This window comes from Anguilla rostrata, chromosome 9 (genome assembly GCF_018555375.3).
Source record: "Anguilla rostrata isolate EN2019 chromosome 9, ASM1855537v3, whole genome shotgun sequence".
NCBI lineage: Eukaryota > Metazoa > Chordata > Actinopteri > Anguilliformes > Anguillidae > Anguilla > Anguilla rostrata.
Genome location: NC_057941.1, coordinates 43140014 through 43166920, shown reverse-complemented (window position 1 = coordinate 43166920; position 26907 = coordinate 43140014). Strand labels below are relative to the sequence as shown.

General features: G+C 50.8%; 1 protein-coding gene across 3 annotated transcripts in view; it reads left to right on the top strand.

The window, feature by feature from the left end:
* The window catches only part of abr (ABR activator of RhoGEF and GTPase), a 173125-nt gene that overhangs the window by 8345 nt on the left and 137873 nt on the right, over positions 1-26907 (top strand). Inside the window, exon 1 of one of the 3 annotated variants that reach the window (XM_064352280.1) lies at positions 17939-18607. The exons of the other annotated variants lie outside the window; for them this stretch is intronic. Coding sequence (XP_064208350.1) covers positions 18547-18607 — 61 coding nt within the window. The 5' untranslated portion in view covers positions 17939-18546. Of the gene's footprint in view, positions 1-17938; positions 18608-26907 lie in introns of those variants that run through there. 3 annotated transcript variants of the gene reach the window in all.

Genomic DNA, 26907 nt, shown 5'->3' with positions numbered 1-26907 from the left:
TTCTGACGTAGCGCTCGCCTTTGGCGCTCCTCGTCTGCCAGACGTTGGCGGCTGAGTGAAAGGAAGGGCGGGGCTTGGAGGGGAGGGGGCGGGGCTTGGAGTAGCGGCGAGTTCCCGCGTGAGCCTTTCCTCAGACGGCCTCCTACGACCGGACCGCTGCGTTTACGCTGCTCCGCGTCGACGTCGTCTGAACGCGACCCGGGGTCTGTGGGATTACCGCGCTGGTTATGGATAACTGCACAGAGTAAAGCCTGGAACCCTCCCAGATCTGGAACACGGACTGAATTGAAAAGAGCCGTTCCGGGTTTTACTCAGTGCGGCTGTCCTGCTCCGTGACGCGGGCCCCGGAATCCCGCTGCCGTGCCGCTGCTGCTAGGCTCGCCGGGTGCTGGAACGCGCTCTTCTGATTTGCCGGAGAAGCATTCTCACGCTTTCCGTCCTGTGGCTCTGTGAGGAACGCGGTGCTCTTTTTTGCAGCTCTCTCTTCTCAGGCTGAACAGAATACTAGCATACCTGGGCGGTCATGTGACCACTGGTCCAGCCTGTTTTTTTTCCCTGCTTATCGGAGAGCAGTTATAGTGGCTGCTCAGAGTTTTTCCTTGGGGTTGACGAGGCCCACTATGGGGCCCTGTTACCTGTTTCAAACACGCACACACACCTACACATACATGCGCACACACACAAACACACCTACACATGCACACATACACGCACACACACACACACACACACATGCACACGCACTCACTCACACACACACACACACACACACACACACCTACATTAACACGCACACTCACACACGCACACACACCTGGGACTAAAGGCCCACCCCAGGGAATTCTATTGGCAGTCTTACCAGAAGCGCACTTTCGTTACTGAGAACTCTAGCAGATTGGCTGGGTAGAGGTCGGGGGTCAGGCCGTTGTCAAGCCCCCCTGCTATTGTTCACTGGCTCCACTCACTGCTCAAAGCACCTGGACCTCACCCAGGCCTCATCAGATGCCTGTCAGCTCCCTGAAAAGGCTGCATTTAAATAAGTCTCTGATTCTGTAAGGATTGTGCTTAAAGGGGCAGTTCACCCAAAAATGAAATGAAAAGGCTGCAGCTCAATCTGATAAAACAGACCTTCCGTCTTCACATGGCTTCAAAGTGCAATTCAACAGGAAATTCTCTCACCAAATATAACCACCCCCCAGTTACTCACAAACATCCACAGAGCTTAATTTGTGAAAGGTTTCAACTACTTCTAGACCATGGTTACCTGTCGTCGAACCTAGGTTCTGAGTCGGTTCGGGTTCGGAGCTCCGCCGCAGAGGTCCACCTCTCTAGTCTGCAGTTAGTGGCGTAGTTCGTGAATGACATATGAACTGTGGTCGGTGCTAACAAGTTAAAACCTGTTCTAGACCTTATCTTTTTGGGTGAACTGCCCCCCATTTGGTCTGAGTCACTCGGGCAATCTCGCTTATTTCTTATTTTATGTTCTTTTGCAAATTGTTCACTCTAACGCTTCTTAAGGTTTCTGGGACTGCATTTCTGTATTTCCTCCCATTGCCACCAATGGTTTTTAAAAACAAATTCTTGGAAATTTCTGACACATTATTGACAGCCCAATTTATAAGTGTCTTTTTACAGAACGGAAAGTCTGTATTCAATTTAACCATAGTGCGTCTTCGTCCTTCAGTATCCAGATTTAAGCAGGTGTTGCGACGTCGGCATTGAGGAAGTCAATAGGGCTAACAGCAAAAAGATTTAAAGCCAAAAGCTGCAATAAAAACAAACGAACAAAATGGTGTAAACTAATCCACGCTACTGCAGTTCAGCACATTCACCTTTTCATTTTACACGCATAGTTTGAGTTGACAGTTGTCGTTTGGTACTGGAGCCATAGTAGCCAGTTATGAGCGCGTTTCATCCTCACCAGGTGGCTAATGGGAGAGCTGTGCGAGACCGATAGCCGCATCAGCTGTGTCGTCCGCAGCTGTCACAGATGCCATCGTAACGTATTCTGCAGTGCAGCTTAAAGCGAACAACACCCGCTTCCCTTCCATTACACGCTGTGAACGTCTTTCGAAATGGCGCGGCAATGCATGTGCACCTTTGAGAAAACCAATGACAAAAAAGAGGGATAAGATCCTCGTCATTTTTAAATAAAATATTTAGTGAGCCGAGGTGTAGGCTATTCTGTATGTTACTTTGGTATAAGGACATGCGAAGGTTGTGGTAGCTGAAATTTAATTATTTTTAAAACGAAGAATGAAGTGCTTGCTTAAAGCCATAATGCGGTTCTTAAGGTAACTAAAAAGCGCATTGTGGTTGGTTTGAATCTTGGCAAGAGATCCAACAGTCTGTAACGTAGGCATCTTTTTTAGTGACTTAATAAGTGAAGAGAATATGGTTTCCATTCAGCCAGGTCATAGCTGTCACTTTGCTTAATTTTTAACCAATGGCGTAGTGTCTTTTCACGCACGGCCTCCCTGGCAAGGACACTGTAATGGTGCAATACGATATCCGCTCTGTTTAATAGGAACAACGGGGCTGTAATAGAACACGGTTGCCTTCGTTTTAATTCTTAATCGTTTCATGCCGTTACAAGGGCTATTCCTGCGAAATGGTAATTGTCCCCAACCGCTTTGGGAATCAACACAACAAATCTCTCCAAAGTCCAACATGTCATTTTTTCTTTTTCCCTCACCTCCTTTGGTGATTGCGAGTGGTCTTTTGTAACCGTTGTAAGCCTACAGGATGTGACAGTGGATGACCCGAAATTCCTGCGCAGTTGGTACAGTAGACATGGGGCAGAAACAGTGCTTCATTGTGTTGGTTAAGTTTTGAGACACCCCCTCTCCCCAGCCTCCGCCTAAACCCTCCTGCCTCTCTCTGACCTGAAACCAGAGAACCACAGTGAATAGTGGTTGGCTGCAAGCCTCTGGTTGTCATGGAAACCGCAGTGAAGAGCAGGATGTTCCGGGCAGTTCTGTGGTCTGTGCAAGTTGGGCGTTGTAAGGCACCTAGGTCTCCCTCAGCCCTTCCTGCTTAATTGCTTATTTTTGAATGACTTTCAGGCCATTTTAAAATGCATGTATTTGTTTTAAGCTAACTGCATATGTGGGTAGACTTTCTCTGAAACCCCTCTTATGATGTTTAGAGACAAATGCTACTAGGCAAAAGTTTTAGCACACCCGCCCCAGAGAGGATATGGTTCTGATAGTTCACACCAACAGTGGCGTCAATGTTCCTACAGATGCACTGCACCAGTGGGTTGCTTCTCCTTAACCTTTCTGTCCAATTTGTCTCAGACCAACTCTGTTTTACTTCTCTTGTTGGAAAACGGAGAGAATTTGTTTAGCCAAATATGGCTTTTTTATTAACTCCAAAATGTAAGTCCCTATCCTGCAAAGTAAAAGATTCTTTTTAACTTCATGCTAAAGTTAAGCTGCTTAAATTTCACTAGAACAGGGTACAAAAACACGAGTAAAGTGCACTAAGACCTTTGACCGGTAGTGTACATTGTACAGCTATGAAGATGAATAGCTGGAGCTGGTGTTTATATTTTAATGCCTTCAGAATGCCTGTGTTTCCTGTACAGTAGGGTGGTAAGCACATTATGGACTTTCTGGGTCTGTGTTTTTTTAAAAAGCAAATTTAGCCCAGTGTTACGACACCAAACAGCTGCTGCCCAAACGCCTTGCTCAAATAAGACCTTCCTTATCACTAACAGATAAAACGCGAAGTTTAGGTTTGGGCTCCCTGTGTACATGCGCTAATACACGGCCACAGTCAGTGCCCTGGGGAATTAAGATTTAGCGCCACCGATTCCCGAATCGTCAGGAAAATGTTTTTCTTTTGTGCTATTTTGAGAAGCTACCCGAAAAATAAAAGCATCTCAGATCTCTACTATACAAACTTGGAGACAGATACAGCAATGGAAGGAGGGTAGGGATCTGATGGATGATGTGTAGTCTCAGAGGAGTTCTCCATGGGGGATGATTATGATGACGGTATTGATGTAGTTTATGACGATGGATGTTGTGAGAGCTCCTGGGTGGGGGGGTGACTGCCCTGTAAGGTTAGACTGTGATCTGGCGTTTGAGAGCCGGGCTAAATCTTGACAGCAAAGATGCAACGATCTTATAAACCAGAAATCCGCTGCACCTGAGACTGCCACTCAGACACGCGTTTTTATTTAGTCGCCTGCATGTTTGCTGTTGTTAACACAGTCAGATAAACAAATAATGATTGTGTATTGACAGGAGTTTTAGCTGTAATGTGTGTCATGGTGCAAGGGGCTAGACAAAAATAGTGTAGATGGTTTAAATATCAGCCACTGTGGTGGTCAAGAGGCAGTTTCAGTTAACAAGCCGTTAATTTTTGGCATCCCTTTCAACCGGATATTATTTTCAGAATCCTCTTTAGTTCAGTGAGCTTGAACTGACACTCGGGCCTGTTGTTCAACACCGCATCCTACTCTCTGTCTATGCTGACCCCCCCTCCGCACACACATACACACACACACGCACGTCTCTGTGCTGCGGCAAGTCCCCGTATTCTATAAATGCAAGAGTGCGGTCTCGTGGAAACCACGCGCACATCCATCACCTTAATTTCAGTTACAGCTCATGATAACGGCCTCATATTTTCACTGTTATGTGGAAAGCAAGATTGTTTTCTTTCTTACGACGTCAGAAGACCCTCAAAAGACCGTATAAAATAGCCCGTAGCCTGCTTCTCGACGGCATCACTATAACGACTGAAGCTCGTGCCCTATGATGGCCAGGCCACGGCAAAAGTTCGTATTTTCAGTCGGAAGGAAACACGCTGCTCGACCCACTTCTGTGTCGGCGCGACGGCGCGACTCGCATTCAGCAGAAGAGTCAACACCTCCGCGTCAGCAGGAAACGGCGTGATTGCACCCTTGCTCCGCATTCTCTTGGCATTTACGAGTTCACCAAGTCCCTCGTCCTATGCGTTGTATAAAAATGAGGAACTTGGATTTTCAAAATGCAGCTGTGCTGCGATTTTTTTTTTGCACTGCAAGAAGTAGGTTACCGATTAAACAACTGTTGGGCTTGTTTTATAGTCCTTGGAGAGACATTTGCAAAATTCAAAAGGACACATGATAATTCGCAGGTTCCACGTTTGTGACTGGATGGGCTTGTTGTTTCAGTGCACTTTGAGCGGGGTCCTTCTTTCAGATTGTGAACACACTGACCTCTTGTGGATACAATGTGTTATTGCCGCTGCAAGAAACCGTACATTTGGGTTTTATTTTCTCCGGTGGATCTGACTACACAGTGAGATAAGATAAGAATACTTTATTGTCCATTACATTTACAGGAAATGGAAATTAGCCTTCGGCATTCTGGAAACACAGTGTAAAACAGACAGTAAAGAGCAGCTAAAATACATTAAATACATTTTCAGCAGCAGCAATGCTCATGGGCGGTTGGGGGGGGGTGGGGGGGTGTTATTTTTGAAAGTTTGAAACGGGCACTTGCTTTTTGCATTGTCTGATATAACGGTGCCAGCAAACCAACGGGAGCACTTTTCATGTATCAGTTAGATCAGCCTGACTTTTGTAAGAGGAGCCAGACACGGAACTGAAAGTTCTGAAGTGGAAGAGAAGAGGCCGCGAGTTCGGCGCATTCCGGCTCGTGTGACCCTTTCACAGACGAGCCGCTGCTTTGTGAGCGTGACCGCAAGTGGGAGCAGAACTGCGCCCGACGGCCGTGTGTCATCGCCACGGCAGCAGCTGTCTGCTGAATGGAGCCCATTCATCAGCGCAGTGTGTGTTCTGCTCGTGATGTCACAGCCGGGGGGGGCGGGGGGGGGGGGCAAGTCTGAGTCATGGATGCCGTAAGTCACCGCGCTGCACACGTACGCAGCGGAGGTGGGCGAGCCGCAGATAGCCCCCCTCCCCCACTAAAGTGTCCCATGAGCCATCCATTCAGTGGCTGTCCTAGTGGGATCAGACGTCATCGATCACAGGGGACCTTTCAAGGCTTCAGCGGTTCAAAAATCGGTAGTCCTGTGACTCAGAAATAATTTTGTCTGAGTGAAAACGAGATTGGCTCCAAAAGAAAAAAACAGTAATTTGACACCTTGAAAGAATGTTGCCACATCTTTCCTGTGGCTTGTGTTTTCTTTAAAAAATTATTTTGCGTCAGAGTCAAGTCTGTAATTTCACTTGACACGCCCCTATTTTTAAAAGCACGTCAAATTGACAGCCCGAGGATTGTATGAAAGTGCCCTCCATCTGTAATGAGTTGTGAGTCGCGTGTTTGTTCTTCTTTTCCTTTTGTATACCTGGCTAAAAGTGCTGAAAATCAAATGTTTCTCAGTGGTTGTGCTTAATCACACAAGCTTGTGGGTTTGTGTGAGCTGCTAAGAGAATTCTCTGATAAGCACCAAAGGGCTGTGGTGTTAAAACAAGCTGGGCTCCATGTCGGTGAATTCAGGGGCTTTTTGAGTGTTGTATAAAATCCGATGAAATCCAGGTTTGGTTTGGATGTGCCAGTCATGATGTGCAACTCTGTCAAGGTCACTCAGTGTCTTTTCCGCATCAAGCTGAACATAATCTCTGGTGGCCAGAGGTGACTGTTTCCAGAAAAAAAAAAGAATCAATTTCAAAACCCTAATCGCAGTTAATGTACGCACTAAAAGGTGATCATGAGCAGACTGATGATCGTTTCTCAGAGAGCCGTGTCCACCGTTAGGGGGTTTTTCGAGGACGCGTGCTGTGAATCGACATCGGTTGAGCGTTTTCCCCCCCTTAGTCGCAGTTTGCGTCGAAAGCTCGTTTGAAATGGGAAAACGAAGGGAAAAAGTGTCTCTCAGCCAAACACAGAGCCCTGAGTTGATGCTGTATTTCCGGAGGGGGGTCAGTAATGTTAGCACGTTAGCACGAGTTGCCCCTCTGTGCTCTTTATTCCACAGGCTACCGTCAGGTCACACAGTAGTTTTAATGTGTCACTAGTTGGGGAAAGAACACTCTAAAAATCATTCCTGCCCTGTATTATATTAAATAACAGTGTAGATAAGCTGCATTGGGGTCTCTGTGTTGTGTTTAGGCTGCTGTTTGTTCATCTACCAGATGTATGATTATCGTTTTTATATTTTAAACCATCACGTGCATTTGTTCATTCGTATATTTACTGGACAATAAAGATTTATATTCTGTTTAGCATATCACTCATATCATTGCGTATCAGCAAGTGAGCTCTTAAGCTGAAACTACCGTAAAAAAATCATGCTATTGTAGTTTAATGATTCTGTTACAGTTATTGAGTGGAAGAGCTCATTCTAAGCTGTTATAGTCTAGGTATCTTATTTGCTGTAACTCCATGCAAAACACACTCCTTTGATCAACCTTTGTGTCCCTACTGCACAGACAGTTGATGCAGCTGCCCTAAATGGAGGGTGACAGATCTTAGGGAAATGTGTCACTCAAACAGGAGACGCACGTCTACACGTTTTAATTGGTGGGTTTTTTTTTTATAATCGGCCCACGGATCGATTTATCATCAAAAAAGGATTTTTGAATAAGATGCCCCTGTAACCCTAGAGCTGTTGAATGTTTGTTCAGGTGATTGAGGTGATGTCCAACATCAATTAGGACACCAGTTAGCCTAACACTTATTGATTGTTTACAAACCATGCAAATAGCTTCTAGATGTTAAAGAAATAGGGGCTATCTCTGTACAGGCAAGCCATGCTCTGACTCCTTGCTGTAGGATGTGTCTGTGTCTTGGTGCAGTTATGCCTTTGCGTGTGTTTTGAAGTGCGTAAGGGTGCACAGTGGGTTTCAAGTGATGGTGTAACTTGTGAGTATGCTCCCTTTTTAGTACGACAAAACAATCTCCCATTATTTAATTTAAGTGTTCCAGTAATTATTGGGCTTAAAGACGTTCCAAAAGATGAAATGGGGAGCGTTTATTGGTCAGCACTTTTGAAGTGTCTCGCAGGCCCTGATGGATATGTTGGGGTAGCTGCGTCATTCGGTATTTTTTAAAGTACCGCTCCATTATAAATATTGATAATTTTGTGCTGGTGGTTGTTGACCAGTAGATGGCAGTATAGTGTCAGTCTGTTCAGTCTGTTGAACCGTTCATTCAGAGGAGTAATAATAGCGTGTGTACAGGTACGGTATCAGAATACCTTGGGTAGAATCTGCAGTCCAGGTTGACAAATGGGCCCGAGATCGGAGAGGGTGAAGACCGTCTCTGAGGTCACTGTATGATTTATATTTCCATAAAGCAGCTTGTGTGTGAATATTCTCATTGAGGGAATATCGATATGGACCCATTTGTCTCCTTTTTAATGTTGTTGTGGCACTGTAATATGCTGCACGTGATTAATACACTGCTCTGTGAATCTGCAAGCATACATATGAGATGTGGGGATATTACTGTGAAAATATTTATAAATGTGCTATAAAATATTCATGCGTTTATGGACGTAAACGGAACATTTGTGGTGTGTATGGTTTTATGTGAGTTTAATACTGGGATTCATGCTTGAATAGAGCAAATATCACTCTGTGGATGGAAACAAACACCAGCGAGGAACAAATGGCATGAATATGTCATGAGTCAGGGGCGGTGCTGTGGGTAGCACCTCACTTTACAGGAAGAGCCTCTCTGTCTGAACGGCGATGTGTGTGTAGAGCGTGGTGTGTGTGTGTGTGTATATGTGTGTGTGTGTTTGTGTGTATGTGTGTGTGTGTGTGTGTGAGAGTGTGTGTGTGTGTGCGCTCATGTAGTTTGTGTATGTGTTCGCGCGTACCTGTTTGTGTGTTTGTATATGTGTGTGTGTGCGTGAGTGTATGTGTGTGTGTGTGTATGTGTGTGTGTGTGGGTGTGTGTGTGTATGTGTGTGTGTGTGTGTGGGTGTGTGTGTGAGTGCTTCTGTGAGTAGACGCTAACCATGCCCCTCACCCCAATCTGAGCACATTTCATGTAGGCTGACCTCAATAGATCAGAGTGAATTCACCTAGCGCTTAATGCACAGGGACACAGTCAGACACGCACACGCAGAGGCTCTCACATGCGCGCACACACACACACACACAAAAGCTGACATGAGCACACACGCTCACAAACATACACGCTCACATACACACACACACCCACACACGCTCACATGTGCACACACACAGCAGACAGGCTCACACACACACACACACGCTCACATGTGCACACACACAGGCTCACACTCACACGTGCTCCCATGTGCACACACACAGCACACAGGCTCACACACACACACACACACACACGCTCCCATGTGCACACACACAGCACACAGGGTCACACACACACACACACACATACACACAGACGTGCCCACATGCACACACACAGACACAGACACACACACTGTCATGGAAAAACACACACACACCCACACACGGCTCCAGGCTAGGCTGCACATGAGCTGACAGAATGAAAGGGCGTGTCTTGCCCTTCCCAGAACCCCTGATCCTTTGTTGCTATGCTACGGTCTGGGGATGGTCCTGAGGGCCAGCTCACCTCAGCTGGTCCTCCATTAGAGACGGTCAGCGTGGTTAACTGCCAAGTGTGTGTTTGTGTGAGTGTGTGCGCATGAGTGTGTACATGCATGTGTGTGCGTGTGTGAACCTTTCTGAGCGAGCGTGTGTGAGCCTTTGTGAGCGAGCGTGTATGTGTGTGTGTGTGTGTGTGTGTGTGTGTGTGTGTGTGGGGAGGTGGTTCAATGGGTGGCTGTACTACAGACAAAGCACTATGTCGGCTGTCTGACTGAGGTTCTTCCAACCTGCTAAATTGGGTGATGGAATTGAGGGGGGGGGTGACTGGTGTGCTTTCTGGGCCACAGTGGTTACTTGTGCTCCTGATATGAGCACCGCCCCACATAAGAGGTCACAGGTAACAATAATAATAATAACGATATTTGTAATGATGATAGTAATAACAGCGCTGCATGTCCCTTCAGACGGGGCGACGTCTGGCTTTTTTGCGACGCGTCAGTGAGCGGAGCGGCGGGCCGGGGGAGCGAGGCCGAGAGGGAGAACCGGCGCGAACGTCCGTCGCTCTGATTCCGCCGCCTGGCTGCGCCGGGGCGAGGGCTCGATCCGCCGGCTTTAATTACCGCCGCCGGGGGAGCCGCCCCTCACTCCGCTCGCGGACATCCCCCCCCGCCCCCCCGCCAGCCAGGGCTCCGCTGCGCTCCCATTTTAGGAGCGTTTGCCCCCTGAGAACTGGAAAAATAACTTAGGAGCACGTCCACTAATTGGGATGCAGTAGCGCGCTCCTAAATTCGTCAGCTTGGGAGCGCATGTGCTCTCTGTTAGAATGTTAGCGTAGAGCCCTGCCGTCAGCTGTGAGCACTCAGAAACCTCGCTTTCTATTATTATTATTATTATTATTATTATTAATATTACTTCAATAATTCTGAATAAGCGTCCATGTTTAACTTTCACAAGTAGGGCCGTGTTCTGGGGAGGGAATCGAAGGGCGTGACTGAAGGAAGGAGTGATAAAACGGTGATGACGGCGTGCGCGCTGTTGCCGGGGTACGCCGTTGCCAGGGTACGGCGCCAGTCTGCCGCGGGCGGGCCTGTGACTCAGGCTGGCGCGGCCGTTGGCGGCCGCAGGAAGCCCTGACCTGCGGCCCCGGAGCTCCGTTTCCTGTCCCTCCCTCTGCTCACTGCAGTCCACTTCCACACAGTATTATTTATCAGCGGCGTTGCTGATGGTAGGAGCGATTTAGCACTAGCGTTCATTGTGGCACTGATCCAGCGAGTGTTATTGTGTTCTGTGGGCTTGTGTGTACGCTGGGCACAGAGACCTGTGTGGCAGGGAAGGAATGCCCCCGTGCCCTGGCGCGAGTCGTTAAGAGTACGCTTGGGTGCCGGGGGCTCTGTTCTGAGCACCCTGTGAGTCACAGTCAGCGGTCTGTGCTTCCTGTGTGTAGCTGAGGAGCCGCGGCGCAGCAGACCGCGCGACCGCACGTCCTGTGCATCTTCTGCTGTGGGCGGGGCTGTGCTGGGAGTGGGCTGGGCTGTGTGGGTACTGGGCACGTCCTGTGCATCTTCTGCTGTGGGCAGGGCTGTGCTGGGAGTGGGCGGGACTGTGTGGGTGATGGGCTGGGCTGTGTGGTGAGTGGAATGGGCGGGGTTGTGTGGTGAGTGGAATGGGCGGGGTTGTGTGGTGAGTGGAATGGGCGGGGTTGTGTGGTGAGTGGAATGGGCAGGATTGTCTGGGGAGTGGGCAAGGTTGTGTGTGGAGTGGGCAGGGCTGTGTGGGGATTGGGCAGGACTGTGTGGGGATTGGGCGAGGCTGTGTGATGGGTGAACGGGACTGTGTGGGGAGTGGACTGGTCTCAGGGGAGAGAACACCATCGTTGCATTGCATTACATTTATTTGGCAGACGCTTTTATCCAAAGTGACATACAAAAAGTGGTCATGGACAACTACAAAACACAGGTTCAATAAGATACAATACTTATTTTGTATAGCTATTTCTAGCCAAGAACACAGTGAACGCTATTCTGACCTAACCTCTGCAAAGCCAACTAGGCAGAAGAACAAGCTACAGTATTAGGACAAATACAAATGACCAAAAAGTGCTGGGATGGGGGATGGGGTAACGAGTGTCATGAAGGGGGGGGGGGGTGGATTTAGAATGAAATATACAGAGTGGTGGTAGTTAGTCCAGGTATAGTCTGAAGAGATGAGTCTTCAGACCACGGTGGAAGATGGGTAGTGAGGGGGAGGGTCGGAGAGGGACGGGGAGTTCGTTCCACCACTAGGGAGCTAGGGTGGAGAAGCTCTGTGATCCCTTTGGACGGGTGGCAGTCCTGCCAGAGCAGGGTGGCCACAGTCAGGTGGGCACTTCGGTGCCAGAAGGGGGCGCTGTGGCCCAAAAAGGCCCCACGGAGATTGTCACCAGTAGCTGAAGGAAAAAGGGCGAGAAAGAGTATGAAGAGAGGAGACAGGTTTGGGGGGGGGGGGGGCACTGGAAGAGATGAGCAACCCTTCAGGGAGAGACTCCGCCCACCAGACCTGAAGTCTGGCGTTAAGAGGGGGGTAAGGGGGGAGGGGGTAAGGGGGAGGAGCCGGGCAGAGCGGACCACCGTCATTGGACCGCTCCTGTTTTTACGCGTCACTCCCCTTACCCCCCCAGGAGCTGCGGCTGAGTGACACAGCTGCGCTTCCCGTGGTTAATTATGCAGGAACGTGGGGATTTTAAGGGGCTAGCTGAGCAGCGGTCACAGGGTTAAGCCTCTGCCTGCCTCTGGGCCTGCGGTACCGTGTCTGTAGTGCGTAATCCACCCTGAGCCATGTGCACGCGGTCAGCTTTAACATTACGGTACAGTCGTTTGGCAGACGCTCTTATCCGGCGCGCGGGTCTGTCTGCTCGTGACCGTGCTCGCCGTGGCTCGGCGTATTTCTCTCGCCGACGTCGTTTGGCACCACGGAAAATATTTGCGTGCGGGTTTCCACCAGGAGGAGCGCTCAGCAAGTCGGCCCGCTAATGTAAATCCGGCTAAAGAGCGGGAGCCTTCGAACGCCGAGCCGTCAAACGGTTAAGCGTCGGTTCACGTTATCGGTTCTTTCAGCTGGCCTAGCCATTTTCCAGACGTCTTGGGAACGCAGGAGGGGGGGGGGGGTGGGGACAGTTAACGGGGGGACTTTTCGCAGAGTTTCTGCGACTAACGAACCGAACGCGGCTTTAAACGATTGAGCTTGACTGATTTCTGTTATTCAGCCGCAGTTGTCAGCCAGATCTGGGGGATATGAGGCGGGCGGGAGGCTCATTAGCGCTCGGTCGCTAACTGCAGCCGGAACTTATTGTGATGAATCTTTATGCTCCACATCACTGCAGAGAGTGGGAGTGCCCATACTCAGCGCGGACATAATGAGCATCCTCCTTACGATGGGACCCAGCAGTCTTCCTCATGTAGCAGTGTGGCAGTGTGGTAGAGTCTGTAGTGCACGTACAGTCTGCTGCTGCTGCTTTGTGCCAGTGCTTGCTGAGGGTCAGGAGGTTTGCTGTCTGTCTGTCGGCTGCAGTCTGTTAGTGAGCAGTGGAATGGGGCAGAGCAGTCAGCCTTGTGGCAAAGGAACCACTCTGTCCTCCCCAGAATGCACCTGTGCTGAGTTGCTGTACTCTGTGTCACTGTGCTCTGTGTCCCTGTGCTCTCACACAGAGCACTCTATGGTGTAGGAACAGACACTGGAGGACACATTAGTGGGAGAGTGACCGGTGACTCTTTGTAGAGGGGGGGGGAGGTGACAGATGGTGGCAGCGTAACAGAACTCCTTAGACTGGACTGGGGGGAACACGATCGCTCCCCTGAGCTCGGCCCCACCACCTCTGACCTCTGACCTCGGCTGAGCCCCGCCCTATTTCCACACTCCCTCACGTGGCTCCGTCTTGCTTTGTTCCATTAAATGATGTTTCTTTTATTTACTTATTTTATGAGGAGAAAATAAAATTAGACTGAATCGGAGGACAGAACAGCAGGTTGGGCCCTTGAGCGGTCCAGCTGATTTAGGGCGGCAAAGGAAAGGGCCCCCCCCCCGGGGGCCAGGCATCACCCTCCCAGCCTCAGCCCTCCAATCAGCACACAGCTGTCCCCAGGGGCAACCCCTCACAGACAGACAGGCCACATGATACTGTTTTCATCTTTGAAGAGTGGGTTTTTTGCTTTTTTTCGACAGTGTTCTAGAACTCCATTGCTTTCAATTACCAACGGTGATTGTGACATCAGCAATAGAATGTTCAGTTAAGAACATTCTAATCACATATTTGTGACCTCACACCTTAAATGGTATTTCCTGAATGCACGTGCATTGTATTGTCCTGAGAGCGGATTAACTGGGGACACGTTTCGTGGCGCTGAGGGGCGGGGACCTTCTTTGACATGGCGCACGGCGAAGGGCCTCATTACTGTGTCGTGCCGCCTCTCTCCGCGCCCGCGGCGGGCCTGGTGTTTTCCGCAGCCCTTTCGAAGACGCTCGGACGTCTGCGTGACGGAGAGCCGGAGGCGTTTCCGCGGCGCTGTTCAGCTTCCCGCAGTCTCGCGCCTCTCTGAAGACTCCGCTGGCTGTGGGTCGGCTCGCAGACGCCAGACGGCCTTTCACTTCACACCGCGACGCTGAATTCATTTCTCATGGCCGTGGGTTTGAGTGTGTGCGCGTGTGCGTGCTCTTATGTGCGTGTGCGTGTGTGTGTGTGTGTGTTTGTATACGTGTGCGCTTGCATTGTGCGTCTGCATGTTTGCGGGTGTGTGTGTATATATATATAGGTGCACGTGTGTGCGCATGCTTGTGCGTACTTACGAGTGTGTGTGCGCGTGTGTGTATGTATGCGCGTTTGTGCATGTGTGTGTACATATGCACATTAGTGTGCGTATGTATGTGTGTGTGTGTGCCTGTAAGTATGTGTCCATATGTATGTGTGCATGTGAATGCGTGCGTGTGTGTCCATATGTATTTGTGTGTGCCCGTATGTGTGTGCATGTGTACGCTTTCTTTGTTAAGCTGTGCCCGCGGGCAGGGTGTTGGGTGTTTGGGGGGAAGGGTTTGCAGCTGAGATGCAGTCTCGCGGCTAACGACCCGGCCCTGTCCCACATTTCACACAAAGCGTCGTGTGAACTCTTCTGCAAATGCATTTTTGATGAAGCGCCGCTTCAGCGCTGAGCTGCGAGCCGATTCCATCGGCCCTTTGTGTCTCCTCCTGTCTGAGCGCGTGCACACGCGCCCGCGTGAGCGACAACCCAAATCCGTTTCTCCCGTCCGACGGCAATCGCACCTCCCCCCATATCTCCCCCTGTAACCCCCCTTCTCCCAACCCCCCCACCCCTCAACCCCCACACGCAAATCTTCCAAATCAGGCGGTGGAGCGTGGGGAAGGTTGGCGTTTTCCGCGGGTTTCCGCGGGTTTCCGCGGAGGCCCCTGGCCTGGCCCTTCGGCCGAGGCGGGGAGCGGGTCCTTTGTTGGCAGACAAAGCGGCGAGCTGCACACCCACTGCATGCTGGGGGGGGGTCGGGGGAGTGAGGGGGGGAGGGGGAGGCCCTCGTGCGCTTTCGTGTCCTAATTGAAGTTGTTCTGCTTCAGTTATCCCTCCTCACCCCCCCCCCCCCCTCCCGGCCCCCATTAAACACAGAGCTGAGGGAAGGGGTGTGTGTGTGTGTGTGTGTGTGTGTGTGGGGTGGGGTTCGTAGCACGCAGTGCGGAGCGTGGCTTTCAGACTCGCGTCCGCTCCTAATTGGCGTGTTTATCCGGGCGACGGCTCTGCGCGTTAGCGCCGATCTTCAGAGTCGCGCTCCTGCGCTCTCCTGTCACACGGCTCGGCCAGAAGAGCAGAAGCCGAAGCCTAACTGAAACATCTTTCGGGGCGGCACAATGAACCGCGCCGCAGAAACCAAACCAGAAACAGACGCTAATGAAATGATCCGGTTTTAACCTGCGTCGCGCGTTACGCTCCTCATGTTGAGATATAAGTTCGTATTCATTTTTTTTTTAGGGAGCCACATAACGGTTAGCGCCGATACCTTTTGTTGGCGCTAACAATGCGCCGTTAATTTACTGCTGTTTGGGGAGGGGGGGGGGGGCACTGGGCTGTAAATTCGGCGAAGCCGTGGCCAGTGGCGGGACGGGGTGTCCCGTGTCTGAGCGAGGGCTGTTCGTGCTGTCGGTCACGGCGTTGTGTTTTTCGGCGTCTGTGAGAAGCTCATCGATCGAGCCCGTGAGATTTACCGCCCGCGTCTGTGTCCCCGTTTGATTTCATTTCTCCCTCCCTCCTCCCCCCCCCTTCACCCGCCCTCTGCCAGGCTGCTCTCACACTGTCCCGCTCTGGGGGGAACTGCCGGTGTTTTTCGGCTGTCACATGGGCTCCCTGTCTTATCTGCGACCGGGACGGGTGACGCGTGCTATCTGCAGGTAGTAGAGAGTGGTGACAGGGGCGTTCGGTCCATCGAGCCTTCTAGGGCTTTCCCCTGCCCTGCTCCTGGCCTGTGACCTACGACCTCTGACCTGCAGTCCAAAGACGCAACCGCTCGATACCAAAGCCTAAAGCACAATGCTGTGAAGACACGCCCCTCCAGGGCTCAACAGTTCTCACATTTTATGAGCAGTTGCTCCAGAAAATGAATGGGTGCAAACTGGGAAAAATAATGTATAAACGGGATAATAATTGGGATGCATTAGTGTGCTGCTAAATCTTTTAATTTAGGAGCACGTGCTAATGTAGAGCCCTGCCCTGACAGGAAACTTAGCACACGGGCATTCGCTGAAACTGAAGTGGTCAACACAGGTTTGACCGTGAGAGGAAGTGTTTTCTCCTGAATGGAAAGGTTGGGTCTTTTCCTCCGTCCACTTCCTGAATGCTGGGTCATTAGGGCGGGGTCTGCGGACAGGCACGCCCTCGCTGTTCTGTCCTGTAGAAAATAGAGCAGAGAGAACGGCTCTGCTCTTTTAAAGCAACGGCGCAGTGGTCGCACGGCAACGCGCGGTCGCATCGAATCGGACCGCGTCTGATCAGACCTTAAAAGGGGGCGCTGATTTAGGACGCCCTTTCAGACCAGATCGATTGGAACGATTTGGAAAGGAACTGTCGGCCAGTATAGCAATTCTACATCTATGGCCGCTCCCTCCAGCAGGTGTCCCAGACGGGGGGGGGGGGGGGGGCAACAGTGAGTGGACACAGCTCATTACCCCCTGACTCCTGGGCTGGGAGAAGACAGACCGGCACCCCATCTGTCAGAACCCACACCACTCCTCCTCCTCCTCCTCTCTCCCTCCCCCAGCATTCTCCCCCCCCCCCCCCCCACTCGTCAGCTGTCCACCCCCCGAGTCTCGTTACTCCTCTCCCTCGCTCCTCTCCTCTCGCGCTGGCCTCCTCTCCCTGGCTCCTGGCCTGTGTTGGCTCACACCATGAGACATGAACTCACTCCCTTTGTTTGTGTTCTGACACACTTCCTCCTCTCTCTCCTGGCCTCTCCTTCCCTCGTCTCCTCTCCCTTCCCCTCCCTTCCTCTCCTCTCCCTCCTCTCCTCTCCTCTCCCTCCTCTCCTCTCATCTACCCTCCTCTTCTCTCCTCTCCTCTCTTGTCCTCTCCCCTCCTCTCCTCTCCTGTCTCCACCCTCCTCTCCTCTCCCCTCCTCTCCTCCTCTCCTCTTCTACCCTCCTCTCCTCTCCTTCCCTCCTCTCCTCTCCTCTCATCTACCTCCTCTTCTCTCCTCTCCCTCTTGTCCTCTCCCTCCCTCCTCTCCTTCTCCTCCTCTCCCTCCTCTTCCTCCTCTCCTCCTCCTCACTCTCTCCTCTCCTCCTCTCCTCCTCTCCTCTCCTCCTTCTCCCTCCTCTCCTCTCTCCGTCTGTAAGAGCGCGTGATGTCGATGACGCGGGGGAGCGCTGGCTCCTGTGAGCGGCTGGCTAGCGTGCGGTTAGCGTCCGCAGATGGAGCGGTTTCAGTTGGGCCCCACAGAGCCCTCGCGCTGCGGAGAGCGAGCGGAGCGGCTGTGTGTGTTTGTGGAGACACAGGAACACATTAGCCGGGAGGCTCGGCCTATTAAAGCAGAGCGATGCCCCTCTGGAGAGAAGCACTAATGCAGCCTCGGAGAGAGAGAGAGAGAGAGAGAGGGAGGGGAAGAGAGAGAGAGAGAGAGAGAGAGAGAGAGAGGGATGGAGAGAGAAAGAGAGAGGGAGAGAGAGATTGAGGGGGAGTCAGTGAGTAGGAGAGAGTGTGCGGGGGGAGAGAGAGAGAAAGAGAGAGGGAGTGTGTGTGTGGGAGAGAAGAGAGCTAGAGAGAGTGAGGGGGAGTGAGTGGAGAGAGAGGGGGAGTGTGTGGGGAGAGAGAGAGTGGGAGAGCGAGAGAGGGAGTGTGTATGAGGGAGAGAGAGCAAGAGAGAGAGAGAGCGAGGGGGAGTGCGTGAGGGAGAGAGAGAGAGAGAGAGCGTGAGAGCGAGAGAGGGAGGGAGAGAGAGAGAGGCTGCCAAACACAGATCAGCAGCCAGCTCTGCGAGCCATCCTCTGATTCTCCTGCTTTCTGCGCCTTTTGTTTTTTCCTTCGCGAGGCGACTGGGAAGGCAGCAACAAGCCTTGGGGAAATTCATTTTTATAGCAACGCCGAGGAGAGGTAGAGAACGAGAGAGTGAGAGAGAGAGAGAGAGAGAGAGAGAGGGAGGAGGCAGGTTTGGAGAACGAGAGAGGCAGCGAGAGAGAGGGAGAGGGAGCGACAGAGAGAGCTTTCCCTGCCGTAGCGACGGTTGGCTGTGCTGGGCTGCTGCCTCTGGCTGTGCTGGCTCATTGTGCTGTCGGTCCGTCTGTGAGACGCTGCTCTGAAGCGGGGGGGGTTCTTTTGAGTTCGCGCGGATTCGCCCTCGCGCTCCGCCGGTCCGCTTCGCTTCGCTCCCCGCGCTCCTCTGTCGCTCTGAGATGAGCGCCGCCTCTCAGCCCTGAAAGGAAAAGAAAAGAGCAGGGAGGAAAGGGAGGAAAAGGAGGAAAAGACAGGATAATAAAGGAGGGAAGTGTTTGGGAAAGCGGCTGCCGTCGGATCGGGGGAATGGAGCACCTGAGCACCCGAGGCCTGCCCAGACTCTCCTGGATAGACACTCTGTACAGCAGTGAGTACCTGCTCTCTGCTTACATACAGTATACACACTATATACACTATACACATACACTACACACACTATACACACACTGTGCACAGCAGTGAGTACCTGCTCACCAGGCACACACACTATATACACTATACACATACACTACACACACTGTACACACACTCTGTACAGCAGTGAGTACCTGCTCACCAGGCACACACGCTATATACACTATACACATACACTACACACACTATACACACACTCTGTACAGCAGTGAGTACCTGCTCACCAGGCACACACACTATATACACTATACACACACACTATACACACACTCTGTACAGCAGTGAGTACCTGCTCTCTGCTTACATACAGTTTACACACTATATACACTATACACATACACTGCACACACTGTACACACATTCTGTACAGCAGTGATTACCTATACACACACTATACACACACACTGTACAGCAGTGAGTACCTGCTCACCAGGCACACACACTATATACACTATACACATACACTACACACACTATACACACACTCTGTACAGCAGTGAGTACCTGCTCACCAGGCACACACACTATATACACTATACACATACACTACACACACTATACACACACTCTGTACAGCAGTGAGTACCTGCTCTGCTTACATACACTATGCACACTACACACAATACACATACTCTACTCACACTATACACACTCACACACACTATACACACACTCTGTACAGCAGTGAGTGCCTGCTCTCGGCTCACACACTATATACACACACACTGTGCACACACTATACACACACTGTACACACTACACACACTATACACTCACACGCTTGCACACACACTCACATACACTACTCTGCCTCTCTCACACACACACGCTGGTGCTTGTTTGCCACTCCCGCTGCATGTCTTGTTGTTTTGTCGGAGCAGAAGCAACGTTCTCTTCCCCCAGCATCCCTCTGTGTCTCCCTGCAGCTCAGCACACTGCCAGCACCTGCCTTCATTAACCCTTTAATGTGTGACATCACTAATATGCGATTAGAATGTTCTTTAAACCTTCTGTTGCTGATGTCACAATCACTACTGGCCAATGAAAGCAATGGAGTTCTAGAACACTGACTCGGAATTCTGAAAAAAACATTCCCAAAAAAACCTACTCTTCCGTCCAGGCATTCACAGAAGGCACCTCTGAGATAGCAGGAGATGGTCTGTTTGTCATAGAAAGTGTGTAGTACCCTCCCCTGCACGGTGAAGCTTGTTTATGAATAAGGTGTGCGGTTCATCTTTGGTCAAGAGCATAGCTCACGAATGCAAGCGTTATGGTCGGGTGGGTGATAAGCATGTTTCTAATTGTGAATGTAGAATTTTACTCTTGGTGGTACACTGGGAGACAGTATCAGTATTTTCTCCAGTTTTGGCTGTTTAATGTTATGCTATATTTCCTTTATTACCTTATTGTAATTTATATCCCGGTGTTTTGCATTTTGTCCTGGACAAAAGCTTCTTCTATATGACAGTGATCATTAGTAGTAATAATGGAATGTAATATGAATTATATATGTAGTGTACGGTGTGTGCTTCTCTGGCTGTGCTGCTTCGGTGGGTGAGATTAAGGAGATGCTTGAAACGGCTTGTTTACACGGCATTTCACAGGGCTTTGCGGTGTGGTTACGTAAACTGCTTTGGAGCTGCAGAGCGTCAGGCCGAGAAGATGAATTAAAATAAAAAAGGAAAAACACTTAGAATAATAATGTGCCCCCCGTCTCTTTGTCTGGGGGGGGTGGGGCTGGGGGGGCAGAGCGTGTGGAATGGGGTGCAGAGCGTGTGGAGCTGACATAACATCAGAGAAATGGGGGGGGTAGGGTTAGAGGGGGGAGGGGAAGGAATCAGACCCAGTGAAACCCTCAATCTCAAACACAAACACACACACACACATTCTCTCACACACAATAACATTTCCACACACACAAACACATGCACACACACACTCACATTCACTCACAGGCCCACACATGCAGATACACTCACATACCCACACACTACATATACACCCACACACTCAAATACCCATACACACACACTACACACACACACATCATATACCCACACAAACCACATACACACACACATACTCACACATGCACACACATACACACACACACACACCCCTACAACATATACACACATACACACTCACATGCCCACACACACCACATACACACACTCACATACCCACACACACCCCACACACACACACACAGACACAGACACACACACACACACTGAACCCCTGCAGTCTCGCGGAGCAGTCAGGCAGATCAGTGAGATCAGTAATCTGTTCCTGGAGAGCGAGGCTCTCCCGGCTCTGGCCTCCGCTCAGGGAACAGGATTAGCTTTACGTAACGGTTCGTTCTGCAGTCGCCGTTTTGCACGTACGGTGGGATTGTACGACGTTGAAAACTGTGGTGCCACGGTCTGGGGAGAGGGGGCGATCGGCTGAGGGGGAGGAGAGTGGGTATGCGTGTGCGCCCCAACCGTACTTTAAGAGAAACAGGATTAATTGGGAAACCGGCCTAGAGGGGCTTGGGATTTGTGGACCTCCTGACGACTTAATCTGGGAACTTTGCTCCCGTGTTTGCGCCACTGAGCCCTCTAATAAAGGGCTCTTTAAGAAACGCTGCCTGCACTCTGTGTATTTATGAGCTTAGTGTACAGTGCAATGTGAGAAGTGTGGTGTTAATGTATTCAAGCATAATGTCTTCTTAATTTTGGAAACGGTAGAAGCACAATATTAAAAATTCAAGAGTGCGATGAAAAATTTAGGTGCATGTGATGCATATGAACTGGATGTATGCAACGGACACATGCCTTTTCATCCATACGCGTGAGGTTTGCCCGGGAATGGCCTTTTGAAAGTGCACTGTGTGGACTGTAGGTGCAAAATTGCAGCGTGATTTATGACAGGAAATGCATGGGCCAGCTAATCCAGTAATCAACACCTATTGTGACACCTTTTAGAGTACTGAAGCACTGCAAAGGATCTTGGGATTCAAGATTTCAGTTTTAAATATATTGCAGCATATGGTTAAAACCATTATTGCAAGGGCTCGATAGTTTTCTACGTCAGGTAAAATTTTATTTATTAAGGCCTAACCTGGATGATATGATAAAATATCATTACTTTAAATATATTCATGACATCGTTTGATTTTGTTATTTTACAAAAGCTTAAATTAGCTACATAGTACATCAGTGTATAATACATTTGAACTAATAATTCATAAATTTGTCACATTGGACGAGTGTAGCAGGTGCCATGCAATCAGTGACTTTCTCTATATTATTAATGATATTAATGATAAAGATAAAAACCACAGTTCACACGGTCATGTACAAACAGACCATATAATCCATAATCTTCTGCACTGCGGTGCACCGGTGTTCTCATACTTTCATAACTAATTTGTATTACAGGCAAACAGTACAGCCAATCCATCTTTGCTAATGATAATTGATTATTTTGGGCTGATGCGAAGTGCAGGAACTGCAGTGGCCAATCCGACTGAATTTTTTCATTCTTACCAAGCTTGACGAACCTGTTTTTTTGTGTGAGAACTCGCCTATTTTAAAACAAGCGAAACAAGCGGATGCGTATGTTCACTGGGAAATGAGTTTTGGGATTACTGCTGCTGCTCTTTTAAGCTGCGCGCTATTCCCCCGTGTGTAAATAGAGAGCCGTTGAACAGTTTTATGTTTGCTAATTGTTGCCATTCATGCGCTTTCTAAGTACAGCTAATGGTGCAGGAAGTGGCTTCCGAGCTGCGATTCACAGAGCACTTCACTGCGTTGCATGATTACATGTTTCAGAACTCAGAATGTGGGCGCCGTGGTTACGTCATCAAGAAACTGAAGGCAGTTGGCCCCTGCACGCTCAGCAGTGCAATCCCATTGGCTCATGTGGTCGATGGGGAGTCGGTTAAAAGAATGAAATAATTACAGAGTGCAATTATGTGTATGTACTTCAAATTAATACGCTAAGCTTGTTAATATCAGCAGATGAACAAATGGATGGTTTTGAAAGCATTTCTACTCCTTGATGCAGGCCTCCCAAACAACTGCCTAAACGCACACACACACACACACACACACACACACACACACTCACACACACACATACATGCACACACACACACATACATGCACACACACACACATACATGCACACGCACACACACATACACACGCACACACACACACATACATGCACACACACACACATACATGCACACACACACACATACATGCACACGCACACACACATACACACGCACACACACGCACACACACAACCACCACACATATACACACGCACACACACACCACACACATATACCACTGCTCAGCAGCACCGTCACACGAATGCAAATACACTGCACACTATGCACACTCACACAACGCAACACACACACACCGCACCCAGGTCATCACCGACACCCCACACACACCACACACACACACACGCACACGCACACACCACTCACACACACACACACACACACACACACACACACACACAACACACACTCACACACACACTACTGCACACACACGCGCAGCACACCACACCACACACACACACACACACACACATACATACACACACACACACACACACACGCACACACACACACACACACACCCCCGGTCATGCAGGCCGCGGGGCGGTTCACTTGCAGGACCTCCCTGCCCTGGTGCTTGTGCGCTTGTCAGAATCGGAGCTCGAGACAGAAACCCTTTCTGACAGTCTGCATCCCCTCCGCCCCGCCCGAGCTCCTCAGATACCCCCCCGAGCGCCCGGAAACAAGAGCTACGATCGCGCGAGCTGCGGCCGCCATCGCCCGGAAACAAGAGCTACGATCGCGCGAGCTGCGGCCGCCATCGCCCAGCTTCATTACGTTAGAGGAGATGCCATCCCTGCGCAGCTCCTCCGGCCGCTGCAGTCATCTCTCTGGGCTTCTCCCGCTCTGTCACGCCGCTGTGCCTCCGAAGGGTTTTTCTCTGAACGTGATTGTTGTTCGTGCTTTGTCTCGCTAACCTGACTGTAAAACAAGCTAATTAGGTAAAGAAATGCAAATTTTCCACTGGAGGGCTTTCTGGAGGACTTATTCTGTGCCGGCCTGATTATTGTCGTTCGCATTGAGGCCTGAGGCGTCTTCGTTTGCTCAGATGGCTCGTGTGTATATTGTACCCCTTCAGCCGGCGTTTGCCTTTTCGGTTTGGGTCCTTCGTAATTGCACAAAGTGTGAAACTTGGAGCCCCGAATGTTCGGCGAAAAGACGAGGAGGCGCTCCTTGGACAGACGCGTCTCTGCGAGAGGAGCTCAGCGGGCAGATGGTCCAGACGCGTTAGTCACCAGACGAGCGAGCGATATTTTCGCGAGAAAGCGGCGCCTCCTCCGCTCCCTTCTGCCACCCGACTCAAAAGGAGCGGACGCCCGGGGGGGGGGAGACCTCGCAGGAGCGAGCGTCAGATGAGAGAGGGGAGGGGGAGCTGATCCTGCTCGGGCGGGGCAGGGGCCCGAGGAGCCAAGGGGCCTACGGTTCATGGCTCCATGCTTAGGGGACCCCATTGGTTAATGTTAACTATCCTGCCTCCGTGTTTATCTTTTCACAAATTGGTGCCATGATTCATGAAGGGCTGGATCATGTCCGCTTATCACTCTGCTGCAGTGCTGATCTGTGCAGCTCTAATTACTGGGCTGGGTACAGATTTTGTACAGAGTACAGATGAATATGCCCTTATGCAAGAGGGCCCCAAATAAGACCACAGGTGCCAAAGAAATAATCTGTGCTGTTGATCTTGTGTGTTCTCAGTATGGGCAATTTTTCAGCATTTTGTACAGACCGAGTGGCTGGTCTTCCTTGAACGCTGCCACAGGAAGAGGCAGCCGTGGCCATTAGGAGGGAGTGGGTTACTGGAGGAAGCATCCCGGACGAGGGCCAGAGAGTTGAGAACCGCGCGGCAGGACCTGCAAGGTCAGCAGTCTCGCTAATGACCCGCCTGTGGTTCGAGCCGCGCGCCGTCGCCTGGAGAAGAACGGACCGCCTCTTTCCTCCCTGCCCGGAGAAAAAGGAATTGCTTGGACTGTGTTCGGTTCAGACCCCCCTCGCGATCAATACTGGTGTTCTTCCTCTGTGGTTTTGCAGGCGGGTTTTGTTGTTAAGTCCTCCAGGGCTTTTTCCAGGACCCTTCGCCAGCTCTTTTTGCTTGTGGTGAACTATGCTTGCTGTCTCAAACCAAGAGTTGCCATGGAAAGGTTTCAGAAGCATGCCTGGTAGGCCTAGGTCGCTTGCATGCGTGCGCGTGGGAGGAGTGGGGGGGATACTGGCCCTCTCTGCCAGTACCCAACGATCGATGACGCCGCCGCGGGCTGTCCCGACTCTGTTACCAAACACATCGATAGCGGCTGACCACAGAGCCCCTCCCCGGGGCTGGGCTCGCCGGCGGGGGTCAGGGGGGGCCAGATTTCCACCCCCAGAGCCATTACAGCTAAACCGGTTAATGTGCATCACTGCAATCAACCACCGTCAGCACCCTCTTATCCCTTACCCAGTGTTTTTCAAATGCGTTTTCGAAAGTCGTCGCGTAATTGCACTGCTGTCTTAAACTCTGCTGGGACGGGCGCACTTGCTTGGAGCGTAGCACTTTCTGCGCGTCCTTCCCAGCGTGCGCTAATGTAGCCTAATCGCCGCGTTTGGAGAAGGAACACTGACGGCTGCAGGTTTAGAGACGCCTTCCGCGTCCATGAGAGAGTGGCCTTGTGGTGCGGCAGATGGGGAACCGGACTTGCGCCCAGAAGGCTGTATTTACACAAGGTTGTATTACAGCTGTATACCTGGTTAATATTTCACATATGAGGTGTGAGTGTTGCCCAGGGTGATGGTGTTTTTTTTTTTTTTAGATCTGCAGTTCAGCGGGAGGTGAGAGTACGTCAGTTGAAATGCGAACTCTCACGTCGGGCTGTGTTATAGCGGCACGCGTAGGCCTGAAACGGTTTGGCGGGAAATAAAGCTCTCGCACTTCAAGACCGTACCCAGCATTGCTAGGTGTTTGAGCTAGGATGCGAGAGCACTTGATAAATGTGCTTTCATTACATAACGCGGGCGAGAGTCCGGCTGGTATTCAAGATGCAAATTGCAAGGCAAAATGGCAAAGAGAACAACTTTGGCATTTATGAACTTGAACCGAAACGTCGCCGGTTTGACTGTTTCCACTAAAGCTTCGCCTGAGCAAAGCGGCTAACCATCGAGGCGCGCCGGTTCCTCTTATCCTAAGAATCTCTCTCTTTGTAGCTATAGAAACCGAGAGGCAGCAACCTCGGTTTTTTTTTTTTCTCGTTCGGAGAAAAAAGAAGCTCGCTAGCTCGCTCGCTCACGGACGCGGCCGCGCTCGGGTGCGAATGGAGGTCGGCGTTGCGTAACGGGATGATCCGAGCCCGGGCTGCACGGCGTGTGCAGACGCGAGCTTGGGTCTCTCTCTCTCTCTCTTTTTTTTCGTTTTGTTTATTTCTTTCCGTTTTACGAGCTGCCGCTGGGTTTTGTGAACTGCGCGCGTGCGGTCTCGAGCGGGTCGCGGGTTACGTAAATGACCGCTCGCTTGTTTCCGCGGAGAATTCGAACGAGAGGCCGGGATCCCTCTGGAGACCGAGAGAGCGATATTTATCTGCGCTTCCCGGGGGAAAGAGGGTCATTTATCGCCCGTTTCTCGCGCTGTACCTGCTGAAACGCTATCGTTAGTATTCCGCTGTAGTGCTCGGTCCAAGCTGGATCAGTTATTCGTATAATATGGGTTTAGCCAGTGCAAAGAAATGAACATCATTGTGTGGCAGAGCACTTCCTGTGCTTGGCCTAGCCGTCCCAATGAGAGAGAGAGAGAGCACATCTACCAATTTGGATGCATTAGTGTGCTCCTAAATTTTTCAATTTAGCTCACATGTGCTGCTTGGAAAAAATGTTGGCCCTGCCTCATTGAAATGGGCATGAGAGCACTCAGGACCACTGATCTTACAGGACTCCTTCCTGTCCGTTAGGGTTTAGTGCACTTCCTCAGCAGGGTGTTTTGGAACGCCCCATGATGCTGCTGTGAATGTGGTGGGGGGGTGGGCATTGAGACCCTTCCTGTGAGCCAGTCTCAGGGGGAGAAGGCGGGGCTGTGGGGTCGGCCGTCTCCATGGTTTCCCAGCTGTCACGGCGCGTCCGGGTCCTGCAGCGGCTGGCCCTGGGGACACGGCGGGTGGCGTGGG